At 39.0% G+C, this 19,541-nt stretch overlaps 1 protein-coding gene across 1 annotated transcript; it reads left to right on the forward strand.

Moving 5' to 3' along the window:
• The first annotated feature begins 5,678 nt into the window (after window positions 1-5,678).
• Window positions 5,679-7,955, forward strand: LOC143586144 (uncharacterized). The gene is made up of 3 exons (XM_077067749.1): window positions 5,679-5,991; window positions 6,102-6,937; window positions 7,620-7,955. Exons 1-3 carry the CDS (start codon window positions 5,679-5,681, stop codon window positions 7,953-7,955), a joined length of 1,485 nt encoding a protein of 494 aa, XP_076923864.1.
• The last annotated feature ends 11,586 nt before the right edge of the window (window positions 7,956-19,541 follow it).

The following is a 19,541-nucleotide window of genomic DNA, read 5'->3' on the forward strand; positions in this document are numbered from 1 at the left end:
TTCTTACTTTTCAATGATACAAGATTTTCTCCAACGAACACACAATATCCAGTGGTAGATCGTCGTGAAATCGGGCAACCTGCCCAACTGCGTCTGAGAAACCTGATATCCGACCATCTCCTTCTTCCGTGAAAGCACCCACTCGGCAATGACTCTGATTAGAATATAGGATGCCAAGGCCTGATGTGGCCTTGAGATATCTTAAGACACGAAGAGCAGTATCCAAGTGACCGGTGTACGGTTCAGCCATGAATTGGCTTAGAATACTGACTAAAAATGAAATATTCGGCCGCGTGACGGTTAAATAGTTAAGTTTACCAACCAACCGTCAGTATCGCTCAGGATCTTTCATCGGATCACCTTCCTTTGGGAGGAGTTTCTTTGTAGGAAGCATTGGGGTATCAACTGGTTTGCAACCCAGCAAGCCACATTCAGTCAACATATCAAGGACATACTTTCGTTGAGAGATAAGTATTCCTTGTGTAGAGCGAGATACTTCTATGCCAAGGAAATACCTCAATCGACCTAAGTCACTGACTTGAAACTGAGACTGAAAAAACTGTTTGAGTTCGGTAATCCCGACCTCATCATCGCCTGTGATTATAATGTCATCCACATAAACAACTACAATAATCCTTTTCCCTTTTGGTGTCTAAATAAGACAGAGTGATCATATGCACTACGAGTCATCCCAAATTGTCCCATAACACTAGAAAATCGACCAAACCATGCCCTGGGAGACTGTTTAAGACCATATAGAGAACGACGTAGTCTGCAAACTTTCAAGGCCTCCTCCTCAACAAATGAACCCTGGTGGTTGCTCCATATATACCTCCTCCTCAAGAACACCATTAAGAAAAACGTTCTTGACATCAAACTGATGGAGCGACCAATGATTAATGGCAGTAAGGACAATGCAAATACGGACAGATGGCCTTTCTGGACACGAGAATAACCAAGGAAGACACAACGAATGGCTCGAGGTGCAAGTTTACTAAGACCCAAACGATGATCATGCACATATGCTACACACCCGAATATTTTAGGCATGAGTGGAAACATGAGATTGAAACATGAGTGTGCGTGTGATATCCAATAAGTGACGATTTTTGCGTTCAACAACACCATTTTGTTGAGATGTGTACGGGCAAGAAGACTCGTGAACAATTCCATATGTTTTAAGGTATGTAGAAAATTCATAAGAGAAATATTTTGTTGCATTATCAGTGCTTAGGGTTTTAATGGATGTGCTGAATTGATTTTGGACATCAGAATGAAACTCGCGAAAAATGGAATTAATTTCACTACGAGCTTTCAAAAGATAAACCCAAGTAGCGCAAGAATAATCATCAAAGAAGGTGATGAAGTACCGAAAACCCAATGTGGTTTTAACATGACAAGGACCCCATACATCAGAATGTACAAGTTCAACTATGAAATCGACGCGTTTCGACACTTTTGGGGGGTAAGAACGCCATTTATGTTTACCAAGCTCACATGACTGACAATGAAAATCTTTAGGGATAGTAATATCTGTCTTATTTGCCTCATAACCGCTGCAGAATGATGGCCTAACCGACAATGAGTCTCTCTAATAGTGGAATTACATAAATTTTCTACAGGGTGCAAAAATGGGGATATACGATAGAGACCTCCTGATTCAAAATCGGTACAAATTACCCGGTTTGTTCCTAGTTCACGAAAAACACAATGAGTTGGGTAAAAGGTTACAGAACAATTGTTTTGCTTGGTAATCTGACTTACTGAACAAAGACTGGTAGGAAATTTAGGAACAAATAGAATAGAAGATATGTTTATGTTTTTTGAGTTACTTATGGATCCTATGCCGTTAACGGGGCATGAAGATCCACCGGCAAGACGGACTGGTGAATAACATTGTGTAGGCTGGATAAAATACCTCGATTCCGAATCATGTGATGTGTGGCTCCAGAATCGATTACCCACGATGAGTCGAGGCTAGAAAACTTACCCGGATGCGCTGAGTTGGTTTTAGGAGGATTCAACTTGGAGGCAAGAAATCGTTGAATCAGATCATACTCCTTTTTGGTAAATGTATACGTGTGTTTTTCGTTTCCCATGGTAGTATGCATCACGAAATAGAAAGCAGTAACTTTCCCGCGGTGAACAGTAACTTCTGGCGTGAACAGGATTCCAGCGATAAACAGTAACTCGCTGATGAACAGTACTTTTCCGCGGTGAATAGTGACCCCTGCTGATGAACAGTAACTTCCGCGGTGAACAGTGTTTCCGACAGTGAACAGTACTACGTCGGTGAACAGTGATTCCGGCGGTGAATAGTGCTGCCGAAAAAATTAATTTTAGCAAGTGAACAGTACTTTCAGGCGGGATGGCTGGACAGGTTTGAAACAAATCCGAAAACGAGTGCCGGGACAGAAAAACAAGATGAAAACTAGGAGCTATATTCAGATTTATACCGAGAGCCTTAGCTCTGATACCATGTAAAAGAGAAGGTGTTGGTAGTGAAATAGATGTTTATTGAATGAGTGAATATTACAAAGAGGGTGAACATCTATATATACAAGAGCTAAACCCTAATTACAACCAATAATAGGCCCGTTGGCTTTAACCAACTACATGGGCTGAAACCCTAATATAATACAACTAACAATTCCAAACAAAATTTATATAAAAATATACCATTAGAAAAATGTTCTCTTTCGCACTCCACTTGTTACGTACTAACGGACCGCCAGCATCTACATATAATTCATTCATTACTCATAAAAAAATAGAAATAAATAAAAGCTAAACCAAACAAATATGAATATAAATGAAGTTTGGCGAATCTTGATTAAGAACACCAACCTCTTATGTGCTATCATCACGGTAATCTTTTTTTTTTGTTGTTGCGCTTGATTTGGGCTTTGTTTCTTTAGTCAACTTCCATGATTGTCTTCATTTGTATTTTTTTTGTGTAAGACCGTAATAAATACACATATTTTGTCCAAATTGGTTTCTAACCTGAACCGGTTTGAACCAAAATGTTTTTGACTGATTTCAGTCCGGTTTATAACCGGAATCAGTTTGGGCCCATTAACCAATTCTTACACCTCTATATATCAACTATGATAACCAACGGCTTTTAACACAAAACTTACAACTTGTTCGTTAAGCAACTTGTACGCACCTCTACCATTCAGAACCAAACTAACCATATACTCAAACATAGCAAAGAGAAAGAAACGGATCTGAACATCCGAAGGTACTACCATTGCAACCTGTTGCATTCCTCAACATTCGCCAACTCGTCAGCCAAATAATACCCTAAAGCGTGTTGTACCATGAAGTGAAGCCACATAAACAATGCAGCAACCTGAAGTGTGTTGCAATGTAATTATTAATGCTTTGAATATAGTTTGACATGACATGTTTTTCTACATATATTTAAACAAATAATAATATTAATAATAATTGGTGGGTGTGCTCTATATTGGTTCTTCATCCAGTCCAATACTTGTTTTTTTAAATAAATGTCTTATGGATAATCTAGTTTTTATAGTTGGGTTAAAAGCTTATTTCATATTATGGATATATGTTTTAGATTTAATGCATGGTTATAATAATTAACTGTCGGGCTTTTCTGTTTATTAACTATTCCAACGAGCCAATTAGGCATCACTCGCGTTAGTAATTCTAATATATAACAGGCCTAAAGTCAGTTTACGTGACACATGCCCCCATTTGATGATTTATAATTCGAGGAATGTAATAGATAATATAGGAGTAGAAGTAGAGATAATAAGCTGTTCCTGAGGCTTGTTTTCCTTAGCTAAATTCCCTAACAGTTGTTTCATTGCTTTATTTTCCATTGTCAAAATAGAACTTCCGTGATTTAGAAACTTCAGCTCTCCGGAAACCTCACAACCATCTGCCAACAATTTTACACTTACGTAATATAAACTTCGTTGACCTATTAATAACAACCAGTTGAATGGAATTTACCTGTAAAGCTTGTACATTTATTTCTAACCAGTGACGGATTCAAAAAATTTTCTCACAGGGTCCGAATTTTTTAGGTCAACACTCAATCTATATAGAAAAAATTTTGTTCCGGTTCGACTGTCCGGGTCGGGTCAAATCGGTATATTAAGCGGTACATAATTATGAAATTGGGTTCGGTTCAGCCTATCTGATTGGGTCAGATCATATAAAAAGTTATATTTCTACTTGCCTAAATGTATGTTGCTAACTCTAGGCTGTATATATATATCGATTAATATTTTTTTTAAGGTTTTTCTATTGAAATAAGTTTTAAAAATAATATATCTAATAAACAGAAAAGATGATAACCGAAACTAAATAAAATTTAAATTATAAACAACTAAAAGAATTTATATATTATAATACTAAATCGAATAACGTAATAAATAAATAAACTACAACTAACGATTTATATATATTTTAAGTTTGAACAAGATAAATGTTGATATCTCAAATGTAGCCTCTAACTGGGCCAAACAATACTTTCAATAAGTTACTTTTTATTAGTTTCTCAATTGGGCCACAAGAAAATAAAGTAAACCTAAAATAGGCCCATGTAACTAAACAAGAAATAAGGCATCCAATATGTCATTCTTTCTTCTTTAACGTTCAGCCAACACCGTGAAACCGTCACTGCGTCTACCGGAGAAGATTTTTGTGGTCTCCTATCTTCTTTTTTCTATTTTTCGTTTGTCACCCATTGGATTTGAAATTCCACAGGGGTCGGTGTCAAAATTTCACAGGGATCGGTCAGGATTTTAACACTATTATAGTTCTAATTATTTTTTTTCACAGGGGTCAGCCGACCCCGTGACATTAGAGTAGTTCTGCCCATGTTTCCAACTCAGCTATGTATTCAAGCTTTCTGACCCGTGAACGTTGAGCAAATTGCCTTCATTACATAGGTCTAAGATTTGTTGATATATTTAGTAACAATGAGCTCATATGCATATATCAGACCAATTAAATATTTAATTTTAGTTATAAGGGCATTCTTACTGTTTGGAACGTTTTGTGTGTGTTTCTAAGGAAGCATGCATGTTGCGTGCACGAATCAAATGAAGGACTAGAATTCATGTTTTTGAATATGTAATCAGTTTGTGCAGGATGTTAAATAACATTCTCGTGAGGCAATGAAGAAGCCACCACCACCATCATCATCCTGCAAGTTTAAAAGTCAAGCAGTTGACAAATATCGGGTCCCTTTGTTAGTTCACTGTTGACTTAGTTCAAGTTTGACCGAATATTAAGGATATGCACGTGGGGTGTATTTCAGTTAATTTACAACATGGAGTATGTGGAGAACATGGGATCATGTCACTTGGAGGCTACGTTTGTTTTCCTTTATAAATAGTTTAGGATTTCATTTGTTTTAAAGCACTTTTCATTCAGCAATTTGTATTCTAGTTTATTTCAGTTTAACATAAACCAGAAAATTTCCTCAGTTTGTCTTTGTCAATTAGTTCTTAAACTCTGATTGTTACCAACATTTGGTATCAGAGCAAAGATCCGTTCAAAATCCATGCATGCCAAAATACCTTCGATTCAAACCCATGTCGATTGTTACAAACACTTCAGCACTGAAAGAAACCGGTACCATATCCCTCCAAATCCCGACCCTAACCCCGACGAACTATACGACTTGGGCGATCAAGATGGAAGCTGTAATGGATGCCCAAGGTCTGTGGGAATCCATAGAACCATCAGAAGGAGCGGTGGAAGATGTGAAAAAGAATAAGACGGCTCGTGCATTTATCTTTCAAGCGATCCCAAAAGACGTTTTATTGCAAGTGGCAAAGAAGAAAACGGCGAAGGAGATTTGGGAATCGTTGAAAACAAGGTATGTCGGTGCTGATCGTGTGCAAAAGGCACGTCTGCACACACTCAAGGGTGAGTATGAAGCCTTGAGGATGAAATATGGCGAGTCAATTGACGAGTTCACGAGAAAACTAAGTGGGAGTGTTCGAGGTACAGTAGCTTGGGAGAAACTCTTGAAGATGGAACGATGGTGAGAAAACTGTTCGACTCGGTTCTTGACAGATTCATACAATTGGTATCATCTGTTGAACAAACATCAGATGTGGATGCGATGCAGTTCGAGGAGGCCGTCGGTAGGCTTAAGGCTTACGAAGATCGATTGAATCTAAGACCGGGAAATACGAGCGGTGAGAACACGATATTGTTCTCTAAATCCGATGGCCATACGAGCCAAAAGAATGCAGGAAGGGGGTATTCAGTTGGGGTTCGTGGTAGAGGAAACCATAGTGAACGAGGAGGAAGAAGCGGGTCACGAGGTCGTGGGTATATCCGTGGGAGAGGTGGTCGCTGGGGTGGCGGTAAACAACAGGAAACGAGTAATAATGCTCGTAAACCCAAGGACAAGAAGCATGTAAAGTGTTTCAAATGTGAACAACTTGGTCATTATGCCTCCGAGTGTGAAGAAGCAAGGAAACCCAACGAGGCAGCCAATCTGATACAGGCACATGAAGAAGAACCAACACTTCTTTTGACTGTTCATAGAGAAGAAACGCCGAACATGGTACTGTTGAACGAGAAGAACGTGTTCCCGTGTCAAGACAAGGAAGACAACAAGGGAAGAAGAGATGTGTGGTACTTGGATAACGGGGCCAGCAATCACATGACTGGGCTCAAGGATTCGTTCTCGGAATTAGATGAAAGAGTAACAGGTCAGGTGCGTTTCGGTGACGGGTCAAAGGTTCTGATTGAAGGGAAAGGCATAATCCTCGTTGACTGCAAGAATGGTGACCAACTGATGGTACCTAACGTGTATTTTGTAATTGCCTTGAACAACAACATCTTGAGTTTGGGTCAAATGACCGAAGATGGGTATGATGTGAGGATGCACCGAGACTATTTGAAGATGTATGATGAGCAGGGGAGACTTGTCATGAAGGTACAACGCTCAATCAACAGGTTATAGAAAATCACTCTTTTCATTTCAAAACCGGTTTGTTTGTTGGCAAAGTTGGATGAAGAGGCATGGGAATGGCATGCGCGTATGGGTCATGCCAATTTTGCGTTGCCCGAATCAATGGTGAAGAAGGGTCTAGTAGATGGAATGCCTTGTATATCGCACCCAACACAAGTGTGCGAAGCGTGTTTGGTAGCAAAACAAAAGAGACAGCCATTTCCTTATAAAGCACAGTGGAGAGACAGTAGACCACTTGAGCTCGTTCATGCCGACCTTTGTGGTCCAATTTCACCACAAACCATGGGGGGGGGGGGGGTAATAGGTACTTTATGCTAATTGTTGATAACTATTTCCGGTACATGTGGGTCTACCTGATTAAGACCAAGGATGAGGCATTTGAAATGTTCAAGAAGTTCAAAGTACAGGCTGAGAAAGAGAGCTCGTATGTGGTGAAGATACTCAGAACTGGGGTGAGTTTAACTCTAATCAGTTTAATGAGTTTTGTCAACATGTCGGAATTAAACGTTAATTAACGGCACCGTATACTCCGCAACAAAACGGGGTTGTGGAGCAACGCAACAGAACTATTCTTGGGATGACAAGATATTTGTTGAAGGCGATGAAGGTACCATAAGTGTTTTGGGGTGAAGCGGTTCGACACTAGGTGTATCTCCTCAACCAAATCGTGACGAAGACGGTGGCCAATAAAACTCCGTACGATGGGTGGAAAGGCAGTAAGCCAACACTTCATCACTTGAAAGTGTTTGGTTGTGTTGCTCATGTGAAGAGGTTGTCAAACCAGATTACAAAGTTAAGTGACAGGAGTTGTGCAATGGTGTATTTGGGTGTTGAAGATGGTAGCAAAGCTTATAGGATGTACAATCCTAATCAAAAGAGGGTTGTGGTGGCACGTGATGTTTTTGATGAAAAAAGACATTGGGCTGGGAAAGAGATACAAGATAAGGAGCCCAATAAAAGAGCAGAGTGGGTTAATGTCTAGTTTAATAATTCGACTTGGCCTTAGCCACAGCTATTGACCAGCGATGATGAAAATGGTCAAAGTCCGAAAACGCTGCCGTCATCTAACCACAATATATTTCCTGCTTTGGTCGATTCTACAGGTAACCATGGTGTACAAGAGAATTCGATTGGTACTCAATCGAGTCTAACAGGAGATTCAAGCACCCAACGATTGTCCACTTGCTTCGATCACACACCCATACAAGGGTTTCGATCAATCTAAGGGCTTTATGAAAAGCAACGACGATGAATGATGAACAGTTGCGAGACCTGTATGAGCAAGAATTGTTGTTGGTTGATGGGGAACCAACATCGTACAAAGAAGCTAGTCATGACAAAGAATGGAAGAAAGCGATGGAAAGCGAGCTTGATTCCATAGAGAAGAATAAGACCTGGTGTTTAGTCAAATTTCCATCAAATCACAAGGCAATTGGACGTAAATGTGTCTTCAAGTTGAAGAGGGATGAAAATGGCATGATTACGAAGCACAAAGCTCGTTTGGTAGCAAAGGGATATGTTCAGAAAAAGGGCATAGACTTTGATGAAGCTTTCGCTCTAGTTGCAAGGTTAGAGACGATCCAATTATTATTAGCAATAGCAGCAAAAGAGGGATGGCTTGTGCATCACCTCGATGTCAAGTCGGCCTTCTTAAACGGAGACCTTAAGGAGGAGGTCTACGTATCGCAACCTGATGGTTTTAAAGTTAAAGGGAAAGAAGATATGGTTTATAGACTCAATAAGGCCCTTTACGGGCTGAGACAAGCACCACGAGCATGGAATTCTCGACTTGACAGAGCACTCAAAGAAATCGGGTTCACCAAATGCTCACAAGAACAAGCCGTTTAAAAGTCACATAAATTAGGTTCGATTCTCATAATCGGTGTGTATGTTGATGACCTTATTGTCACAGGTTCAAATTAGATAGAAGTTGGCGAGTTTAAACAGAGAGTTAAAAAGGTATTTGACATGAGTGATTTGGGGCTGTTGTCATTTTATCTTGTCATTGAGGTGAAACAAAAGGGAGGTGTGATCACTATGAAGCAGGAAGCATACGCCAAGAAAATACTCAATTTAGTTAGGATGTTGGACTGCAATTCCTCAAAATATCCAATGGAACCCAAACTAAATCTGACCTAAGACGAAGAAGGTGAATCGGTGGACCCAACTGAGTATAGGCGACTCATCGGGAGCCTTCGTTATTTAGTTCACACGGGACCTGATCTCGGTTACTCTGTGGGAGCCATGAGCAGGTACATGGAGAAGCCGAAGATGAGTCACTTCAATGCAGTAAAACAGATCTTGAGGTATGTCAAGGAACAATGAGTTTTGGGTTAAGGTACACACAGGGTGGAAATGGTAGACTGATCAGGTATAGCGATAGCAGTCACGGGACTGATTTGGATGATCGAAGGGGAACAACCGAAATGGTATTTTATTACTCCGGCAGCCTAGTTACATGGTCTTCCCAAAAGCAGCGCACGGTAGCACTCTCTTCGTGTGAGGCTGAGTTTATGGCAGCAACAGTAGCTGCGTGCCAAGCTTTATGGCTGCGGGGATTGATAAGCGAGCTAACAGGTGTGGAAGGTCAAAGTGTGAAGCTGCTAGTAGACAACGAGTTAGCCATTGCTCTCATGAAAAACCCTGTCTTTCATGGTCGTAGCAAACATATTGACACACATGTCAGTGTGTGGAGTGTGGAACGTGATCAAATTCATGTGGAACATGTTAGTGGTGATCTTCAAAAGGCGGATATAATGACCAAAGCATTACCTCGGATCAAGTTTGAAGAAGTTAGAAACATGACGGGAGTTGAAGATACTGGAGATAGAAGTCAACAGTAAGGGGGAGAATGATAGTTCACTGTTGACTTAGTTCAATTTTGACCGAATATTAAAGATATGCACATGGGGTGTATTTCGGTTAATTTAAAACATGGAGTATGTGGAGAACATGGGATCATGTCACTTGGAGACTACGTTTGTTTTTCTTTATAAATAGTTTAGGATTTCATTTGTTTTAAAGCACTTTTCATTCAGCGATTACCATTCTAGTGTAATCGTTCATTTCAATTTAATATTAACTAGAAAATTTCCCCAGTTTGTCTTTGTCAATTAGTTCTTAAACTCTTATTTTTACCAACACCCTTATGTGAAATTTAGAGCATACCATTGTGGGCTAAGTTTAAACGGTAGAGCAATGGAATTAGGTGCGAGATGTTATGAACCTGGTTGATTTACATGAGTCAAAGACTTTAAAGAAAGGGCTTCCATTATTCTAGTACATATACGATTGATACGATCTGAATTTGTGCAAGTAAAGTCTGAAATCCGAAACCAAGATCAAAGCCTAAACACTAAAAAAATTTTTAAGTTTGACAATCTTATGTAACCACAAATCAAGAACTGATGATTGATTAACACCAGACGCGTCCGAATCTCCCATCGATTCCCTCCACCGTCCGTCGATCATCATAAACGCCATCGGCCTCTTCCCTATGACAGACAAAGAGAAAGAGACATGGGAATGAGAGATGAGAGTGTGCATAACGTGGAAAGATGGTTTACCTACTGTATTGGTAAATGGTAATTGGATAATGGTGGTCGGAACAGTGATGACGGTGAAAAGAAAGCATAGGGTATAAACAATGGTGAGTGAAGACGGCTACCGATAAGGTTGACGATTGATGTGAAAGGTTGACGATAGCGGCGATTAATGATGAGATGAATTGTGGTGATAAAGAATGAAGAGGACCAGAAAACAGAAGATACATGTGGTAGGATGGAAGGACAGGTGTCATTATAACAAAGAGGTACAAGTTGAATAGCACACATTACAACAACCAATGCATCCAATCTCCCGAAATTGTAATATTATAAATATGTCTCTTCATGCACTCTATAGAGGAGCTTCACATGAAAGCCCTGCACCACATCATGTTAATGTGTATTTATAGGGAACAACTTCATCTCTTGGTCATCGAAATGGAAACCCATGCTTAGGCATGTAACCGAACCATACGTTCACTGAACCCTATGACATAAAGTTAGTTTATTAAATAAACGAACAAAGATAAACACATGTCTTGTTCGCTCATTTATGTTTGTGAACGATCATTTATGCTCAGTCATTAAATTCGTTTATGTTCATTTACACATTTGTTTATGTTCGTCAGCTTATGTTTGTTTAAGTTCGTTTGTATGCTAATTTTAATTTCTTTGGCTCATTACAACTTAGTGATCTAGTTTAATGAAATTTAAATATCACCTGTTATAGCTTAGTCTATTTTTATCAATATTTTAGTCTAATAGACCGATCTTCATGCTGCTTTTAATATGCTTGCTTTTAATTGATGCTTGCTAAGTTATGTTTGCTCACATATGTTTAGTTATGTTCGCTCATATATGTGTAGTTATGTTCATTTATTAATGTCCGTATATGTTCATAAACCGTCCGTTTGTTTGTATTATTAATGAGCAAAAATAAATAAACACGAACATAACAAGAAAACCTTGTTTGTTTAAATGCTTGTGCTCGATCTTTTATTTTGTTAACGTTAAATGAAAAAACATGAATTATATATCGCTCGTGTTCGTTTGGTTCATTACATGCCCATGACATCTCGGTCTAATCCAAATGCAGAATATATGGTCGTGGTGTCTCTGAAGCTTGTGATTTTAAAGCCTCCTACTTGAGCTCCACCATCCTCTACCACAAGCTATTATAGTCTACTGTGATAGCGTAAGTGAACTATATATTCCTGTCATCTAACCTCGTTCAACATCGATAGACAAAGCACACTAAAATAGGCATTAACTTTGTGTATGCAAAGGAAATCCTTAGGCGGCTACATGTTCACCATGTTCCATAAGCTCATCCAATGCCAACATCTTCACAAAATTAGCCTATCGGCTCCATTATTTGCAAAGTTTTAGTCCAGTCTTAGCACCTGTAAACAAGACGAGACGACTGCAAGAGGCCTCTTATTTAGTTACTTGTTATATTTAAGCAACCATCTATAAACAAGACAAGATGACTGCAGACTGTAGATTCATGTTAGACTTTTTTAGTTACTTGTTATATTTAATCAGTGTTTATATTATATTCATTGTGATTGCCAATTTATGTAATATGGGAGACCAGTCATGTAGATTTATTCTTCTTTAACATGCATATTTCTCTTTGTTTCTTCTATATATTACTCAACAATTATTTAGTAGTGATCTCTTTCTATACCTGTTGCGGTGTTGTGGTGTACTAATGTGGATTCTGATGGTATGTGTTAAGTTCGTTAAGATATTGACACCAAACTGAAAAAAATAATCAGCATGTTGACGCAGAAAATAGAAGCAACGTTTGTATAGATAACAATTAACATATTAAAAAGTATGTAACAATAACGATACATATTTTCCCGCACGCGTTGCTTGGCGAATTTGGTCGGCAAAACCCCGTCATTTCAGCAACGAGTCAACACGAATTCCATCGGTACTGACTACGTTTGTCAAGGTACCAGAACTAAACGCAAAAATAAATTCGTTGAAACTAACATATTAAAAATCAAACCCAAAAAATAGCAGCACTCGTATAGTGTACTATAAAATATTTAAAACGACTTTTATTTGGTTGGTAAAACCCGAACGTTGGTAAAACCAGAGTATTATCGGTCTCTGGCATTGCAACGGTGAATAGGTAAAACTTGGACATTGGTAAAACCCGAGCGTTGCATTGGCGAGTCGTCGCGAATTTGATCGATTTCAATTACGTATGTTATCGTACCGAAACTAAAACCTAAATTAAAAAATCATGAAAGATAATGTGGTCTATTGATATCATGCCAGTTGGTCTAAATTCTAATAGGAACTTGGTCTAATTCTAATAGGAACTCAAGCGACACCAAACTGTAAGGGTATTCTTTGCCCATAAGAAACTTTTTCCTCGAGTGGACAAAAGTGAAATTGCACTAATTTTGACGTTATTTTACTAATCTCGTGAAAATAATGTTAAAAGCGGCGGGAGGTTAATCTGGCATCATGTGGTGGCGTTGATAGCCGAAAGACAATGATACATGGACCAATCAGCTGGCGTCCCGATGATTGAGTGTTATGTGCCTTGTGTCCAAGGCCTGATGCAAAACTGTAACAAACCACAAAATGAAAATAAAGAGAGAAAAGAAGAAAATTCCATCCCACATTGGTGGAGGAAAGAAAATGAGACGCTTCCACCATAGTATAAATAGGAGTGTATGTTTCTTGTCCCATATCGCTAGATTATAAAACTAGTGAGCTCTTTATAAGGAAGAAAATTTATATGTTAATATTCTTATAAGACAAATCACACCGAGTGGTCCTAGCGGAGGGTGCACGCGCACGGGCTCGGGCGATGGCGCAATGTGGCGCTTTGATGACGCACTTCGCACCGCTTAAGGGCCGCCTTAGTATTTTTGTGGAAAATTAAGATCTTTAATAATCCTTCCATCGAGATACGCGATGGGTTTAGATTAGCCTAATCGCGTAGCGCGATGACGTGTAACCTTATCCAGAAATAATGTGGTGTAGCGATACGCGATGAGCTGTTAAAGTTACACATCGCGTATCGCGACGTGGAAGTTACACAGACGACACGTAGCATGCCACGTGGTGTGCCACGTAGCAGGTCTAGGGCTGACTAGGCAAATGTATGAGATTCTTCGCGATACGCGACGCCCTTTGCCTATTCCAGAATTGGCTATAAATAGATTGGCCACGGGACATTCAATCTCGCACCAAAATTCTCTTTTCTCTCTGAATTTCTTCACACACATATATAAGGATCATAGTATAATACCCGAGTGTTGTAGCGATATCCTATCCAATCGAAAGAAACTATATACACGAATCCAAAAGCTCTACCTATTAAGGTGAGACATTGTGACATCGTGTAAAGTTTCTACTCTCGTGATTATCGTTATGATTATTGGTTTTATACTAATCTAGGTACACTACATTGTGTTTATCCTAGGTGCTTAATACCAAGATGCGTTTTCTTTAGTTGTAAACTAGCAAGGTGAGACATTCGAGTTTTTGTACCACTCACATTTGCGTGAGACAACTGTTTTTCCGACACTGTCATGATAATTTTAAAACCTATAAACCTCATGGCAGATGGTCTAAATATTTTCAAATATATTTTTAAAGTATTTTAAATACATTACAGTGATTAAGTCTCTGTAGACTTACGGGATGGTTACTACTGGTATTGTGGGGTTTTGTATACAAGGCTTGCCTACTGGGCTATTACACGTTACTTATTGGACAAGTGTTAGCCAAAAAGTAATATGACCACAGTCATAGATACGGTCGAGTGACAAGTACCTTTCGGTAATTTGTAAGCAGACAGATGTAAAAACATCTTAATGTTGTAATTGTAAAATATGTCATTTTCAAATGAATGTACTCACCAGTATTTCTTGCTGATCAAATATTTTAAACATGTTTCAGGTGACTTGTTAGCGACAAAGGAATGATGTCTGCGGGCTTCCAGCTTAAATAAGTGGCTTGTTACCAGAATAAAGAAATATGTTTTGTAAATTAGGGTTTATCCCTATAAAAATTATGTTTGTATCAAAATGGATTAAATTCCCAGTTTATTATAATAACAATCATGGTGTTTTTCTGATCATTTTTCCTAACTACGGTTCTGATGAAAATTTTCCGCTGCAAAATAATTTAATAAACACCGATACCACCAATCAATGTTCACGGATTCCCTCCTGGGGTATAGGGGTCGGGGGCTGTGACAAAAACTACCATCGTGCCGAGGGTTTCACCGGAAACAGTCTCTCTATTCCTGCAGGGTAGTAGTAAGGTTGTCTACATCTTACCCTCCTCAGACCCTACCATAACTTTTCTATTGGTGGGATATACTGAGTACGATGATAATGATGATGGGTTTATTATTATTATTTAGTAACATAAAGAAAGAAAAAAAATATATGTATTTCGTTTTTTTAACTTCCTGTATGCACATGAGTACATGACCACATGGAGTTTTATGTGGGCTTGTTTGACGTGAGAAAGGAGAAACAAAAGGAAAGGCTTTTATGTTGATTGTATTTGGCCGACATCACACAACAAATATAAAGAATTGTTTTCTTCATTTTGTCTGAACACAAACAAAGAAAGAATATAACTAAGAATTTCTTTTGGGGTATTCCTTTGCTGCCGACAACAACAGAGACGAAGAGAAGAAGTCTGGTGTTTTTCTTTTGGTGTTTGTGAAGATAAGTGACGTTCTCGAGATCGGTTATTTTCTCGTTGGTTCATTCGGGTCGGGAAAAAGTTTAGTCAAACAAAGATTAATTCCACCCATTTTGTTTTACCATTCATGACTAGATAGTCGTTTTTCCCAACACAAACTTCTATTTTATTATATAGTAATAATGGCTTCGCATATGGATGGTATATTGTTCTCACCACCTCAAAACATATATGACTTTTCTCTTGCTATAAGGGATGGTTTAGGGTCTAAAAGAAACGTTTTGCTAGTCGATGTTATGTATATAGAATACCCGGACGCTTATAATTTCACTATTTTTATAATACCCAAACACCTTTTAGACCCACTTTTTTTAGATTACTCAAAGACTTATAGTCTCATCAAAATTTGAAAAGGGCATATCACTTTTAATTAGTCAATGAAAGTTAAATAAATAAATAAAAAGAAATGAGTATGTGAGATAACGATAAAGTCGACTTTGAACACCAAGTCACGGTAACATCTGCATAAAGGAGTTTTTTGAAATTATAGCTATTCAAATCTTATTTACGATTCACAATGCTCAAAGAAAGACTTAGTGGGATGACGATGATAACTATTGAAAATGAGATATTATAGAGCATTAACTATGAAAAATTGATTCACCAATTTGCTATCAAGAATGTTAAGAGAGCTTCACAATTCCTCTGTTAGCTATTAGCCTATTCAGTATGTCTAAAACTCATTTAATACCATGATTGTGCTAATTGTTATGTTTATTACCATAACTTTAATCGGCGTATAAAAGAACGTGTTTACCACAAGGGGGTTAGTAAAGTCCTTATGAACCGGCTCAAACCGATTTTGAGTGAATTAATCACCCCCAGTCCAAACAGCCTTTGTCGAAGGAAGGCATATCCTGGACGACCCTCTTGTTCTCAACGAGGTGGTTCGTGGTGTAGGAAGTATGGGAAACGGATTATGATATTCAAAGTGGGCTTTGAAAAGGCTTATGACACCTTGAATTGGAAATGCCTCCTTTCGGTCATGACTCGCATGGGGTTTCCGTCAAGATGGAAAAATTGGATCTTAGGGATTCCTTTTCTTGCTAGGCTTCGGTCCTCTTGAACGGTTCACCAGCTGCTGAATTCGATTTTTTAGGGGTTTAAGGTAGGGGATCCTATATCTTCAGGTTTATTCCTGCTTGGGATGGAGATGCTCAATAAACTTATGGTGACACCATCTTCTTAGGTTCTTGGTCAGAAGAAAATTATTTAAACATGAACAGAATTTTGAGGATTTCCTTCCTTATCACAAGTCTTAAGGTAAATATGGCTAAAAGTCGGGTGTTCGGAATTGGAGTGACAGATCAGGAGGTGTCCCAAATGGCATCAATGCTTCGGTGTAATCCCATGTCCTTTCCCTTTTCCTATTTGGGACTCCCAATTGGGGCTAATACGAACATGAGTGCAAATTGGAAGCCGGTAATAGTTAGATTCCAGTCTAAACTTTCTTCATGGAAGGCTAAAGCTCTATCTTTTGCCGGGAGACTCACTCTTCTTAAAGCAGTCCTCTGGAGCCTTCCTTCTTACTACCTCTCTCTCTTCAAAGCTCTAGAGAGGGTTTTTAGGCAATGGGATAAGAAGGCGGTTCATGTGAGGGTGGAGCGGGTATCCAAAACAAAATAAAATGGGTTGCTTGGGACTGTATACTAGAGGCCAAGTGTAGGGGAGGGTTGGGATTTAGGGCACCAAACGATATGAACGTGGCCTTGCTTAGTAAATGGTGGCGGCGGTTAAAATGTCAAAGGGATCAAGTTTGGGCTTCAGTTATTTTTCCCTTCATGGAAATGTGTGGTGGTATAAGACGGTCCCGGTCAAGAAATCGTTGATTGAGGTCTAGAAAAATATTGCTTATCTTGACAAGGAATTCGCGAAATATGGTCTCGACATTCACTCATGTGTCCGTTGCTTAGTGGGCTTGGGTAACAAGGTTCTCTTTTGAGCCGACAACTGGACCAGGTTGGGCCTTTTTTGTGATATGCTCCCTACTCTTTTTAATGTTGCAGGTTCAAAAAAAGCTAAGGTTAGGGATTGTTATGAAAATACTGGTTTGGATGTTAGGTGGAGATGGGGTTGGAAAAGGAATCCGTCTACAGTCGAAGAATGGGCAGAGCCGCAACAACTTATGACCATTTTATCTTCCCAACGTGTTTTGAATGACGAAGATAAATGGCATTGGAGGAACGAGATGGAGAATACTTTCGTTGTATGTGGATTTTGCAAGAAACCGGGACATTCGGAAGCAGATTGTAGGAAGAAGACTGGAGTATGTTTTGAGTGTGGCGAGAAGGGACATTATAGTACTGAATGTCCAAAGAAGAAGCCAACAGTAATGACAGTTGGTGCAAGTGGCAGCGGTGTGAAGACCGATGCCAAGAAAGGAAATGCTCGTGTCTTTATGTTAGACACTCAAAAGGCAACTGATATACCGGACGTGATCACCGGTACGTTTCCTATAAATAATGTTTATGCTAGAATATTATTTGACTCGGGTGCAAACCAAAGCTTTATAGATTATAAATTCTGTAGTCTATTAAATGAGCCCTTAGTTAAACTAGATAAACATTATGAAGTAGAAACTGCTGATGGAAGTATAAGTAGAATAACCAAGGCTTTAGAAAATGCCACAATATCTTTAGCCAATCACGTCATATTTGTACGATTGTTAGCCATGACATTGGCAGGTTTTGATGTTGTATTAGGTATGGACTGGTTATCGTTTAATCAGGCCCGTATCCTATGTAATGATAGAGCCATCGACATTCGAACACCTGATAATAAGATTATTCGTATAACTGGAGATAAGGAAGGAGGAAAGGTAGGAATCATTTCCAAGATCAAAACAAGTTATTGCATAGGTAATGGATGCCTTGCATTCATGGCCTATGTAACCAAGGAACCCGAACCCAAGAAGATGGAGGAAGTGCCGATCGTGTCCGAATTTCAAGATGTCTTTCCTAACGAGTTACCAGGAGCCCCGCCTGATAGAGAAGTAGAGTTCAAGATTGACCTCATACCAGGAACGTCACCAATTGCCAAATCACCTTATCGCCTAGCACATATGGAAATGAAAGAGTTAAAGAAACAGTTGGATGAGCTATTAGAGAAAGGATTCATACGACCGAGTTCGTCACCGTGGGGAGCTCCAATTCTATTTGTAAAGAAGAAGGATGGATCGATGAGAATGTGTATAGACTACCGAGAGCTAAACAAGGTCACGATTAAGAACAAGTATCCACTACCAAGAATCGATGATTTGTTTGATCAGCTCCAAGGAGCAAGCTGTTTCTCAAAGACTGATCTTAGATCGGGTTACCATCAATTAAAAGTGCAAGAGGAAGATATACCTAAAACAGCATTTAGAACCCGATATGGACATTATGAGTTCACTGTGATGCCTTTCGGACTCACTAATGCTCCAGCAGCTTTCATGGATATGATGAATCGGATTTGCAAGCCATACTTGGACAAGTTTGTTATTGTCTTCATCGATGTCATTCTTGTTTACTCAAAATCCAAAAACGATCATCAAGTTCATCTTAAGATTATACTTGAAACCTTAAGAAACAAGAAATTATATGCCAAGTTCTCCAAGTGTGAATTTTGGTTGTCCGAAGTACAATTTCTTGGTCATGTTATAAATGAAAAGGGTATTCAAGTAGATCCATCAAAGATTGAGGCTATAACCAAATGGGAGAAACCTAAGACACCGACTCAAGTCCAAAGTTTTCTAGGCTTAGCCGGATATTACCGACGATTCAATCAAGACTTCTCCCGGATAGCTGTCCCATTAACTTCGCTCACAAGAAAAGCAATTAAGTTTGAATGGGGACAAACGCAAGAGGACGCATTCGAAACACTAAAACAAAAGTTAACCAATGCACCTATTCTGGCCTTGCCAGATGGATTAGAAAACTTTACCATTTACTGTGATGCTTCGTACACGGGAATGAGATGTGTTTTGATGCAAGGAAAGAAAGTTATTGCATATGGTTCGAGACAATTGAAAGTTCATGAAAAGAATTACACCACGCACGACCTTGAATTAGGCGCTATATTTTCGCTTTGAAGTTATGGCGACATTACTTGTATGGTGTAAAGTTCACGGTATATACTGATCACAAAAGCTTGAAGCATATATTCGATCAAAAGGAGTTGAATATGAGACAAAGGCGTTGGATGGAAACACTTAATGATTACGACTGTGAGATCGTATATCATGAAGGAAAAGCCAACGTAGTGGCTGACGCCTTAAGTAGAAAAGAACATGA

The sequence above is a fragment of the Bidens hawaiensis genome, unplaced genomic scaffold, assembly GCF_021521415.1.
Source record: "Bidens hawaiensis isolate Kalapana, Puna unplaced genomic scaffold, B.hawaiensis_p1.1 tig00034363_1, whole genome shotgun sequence".
Taxonomy (NCBI): Eukaryota; Viridiplantae; Streptophyta; class Magnoliopsida; order Asterales; family Asteraceae; genus Bidens; species Bidens hawaiensis.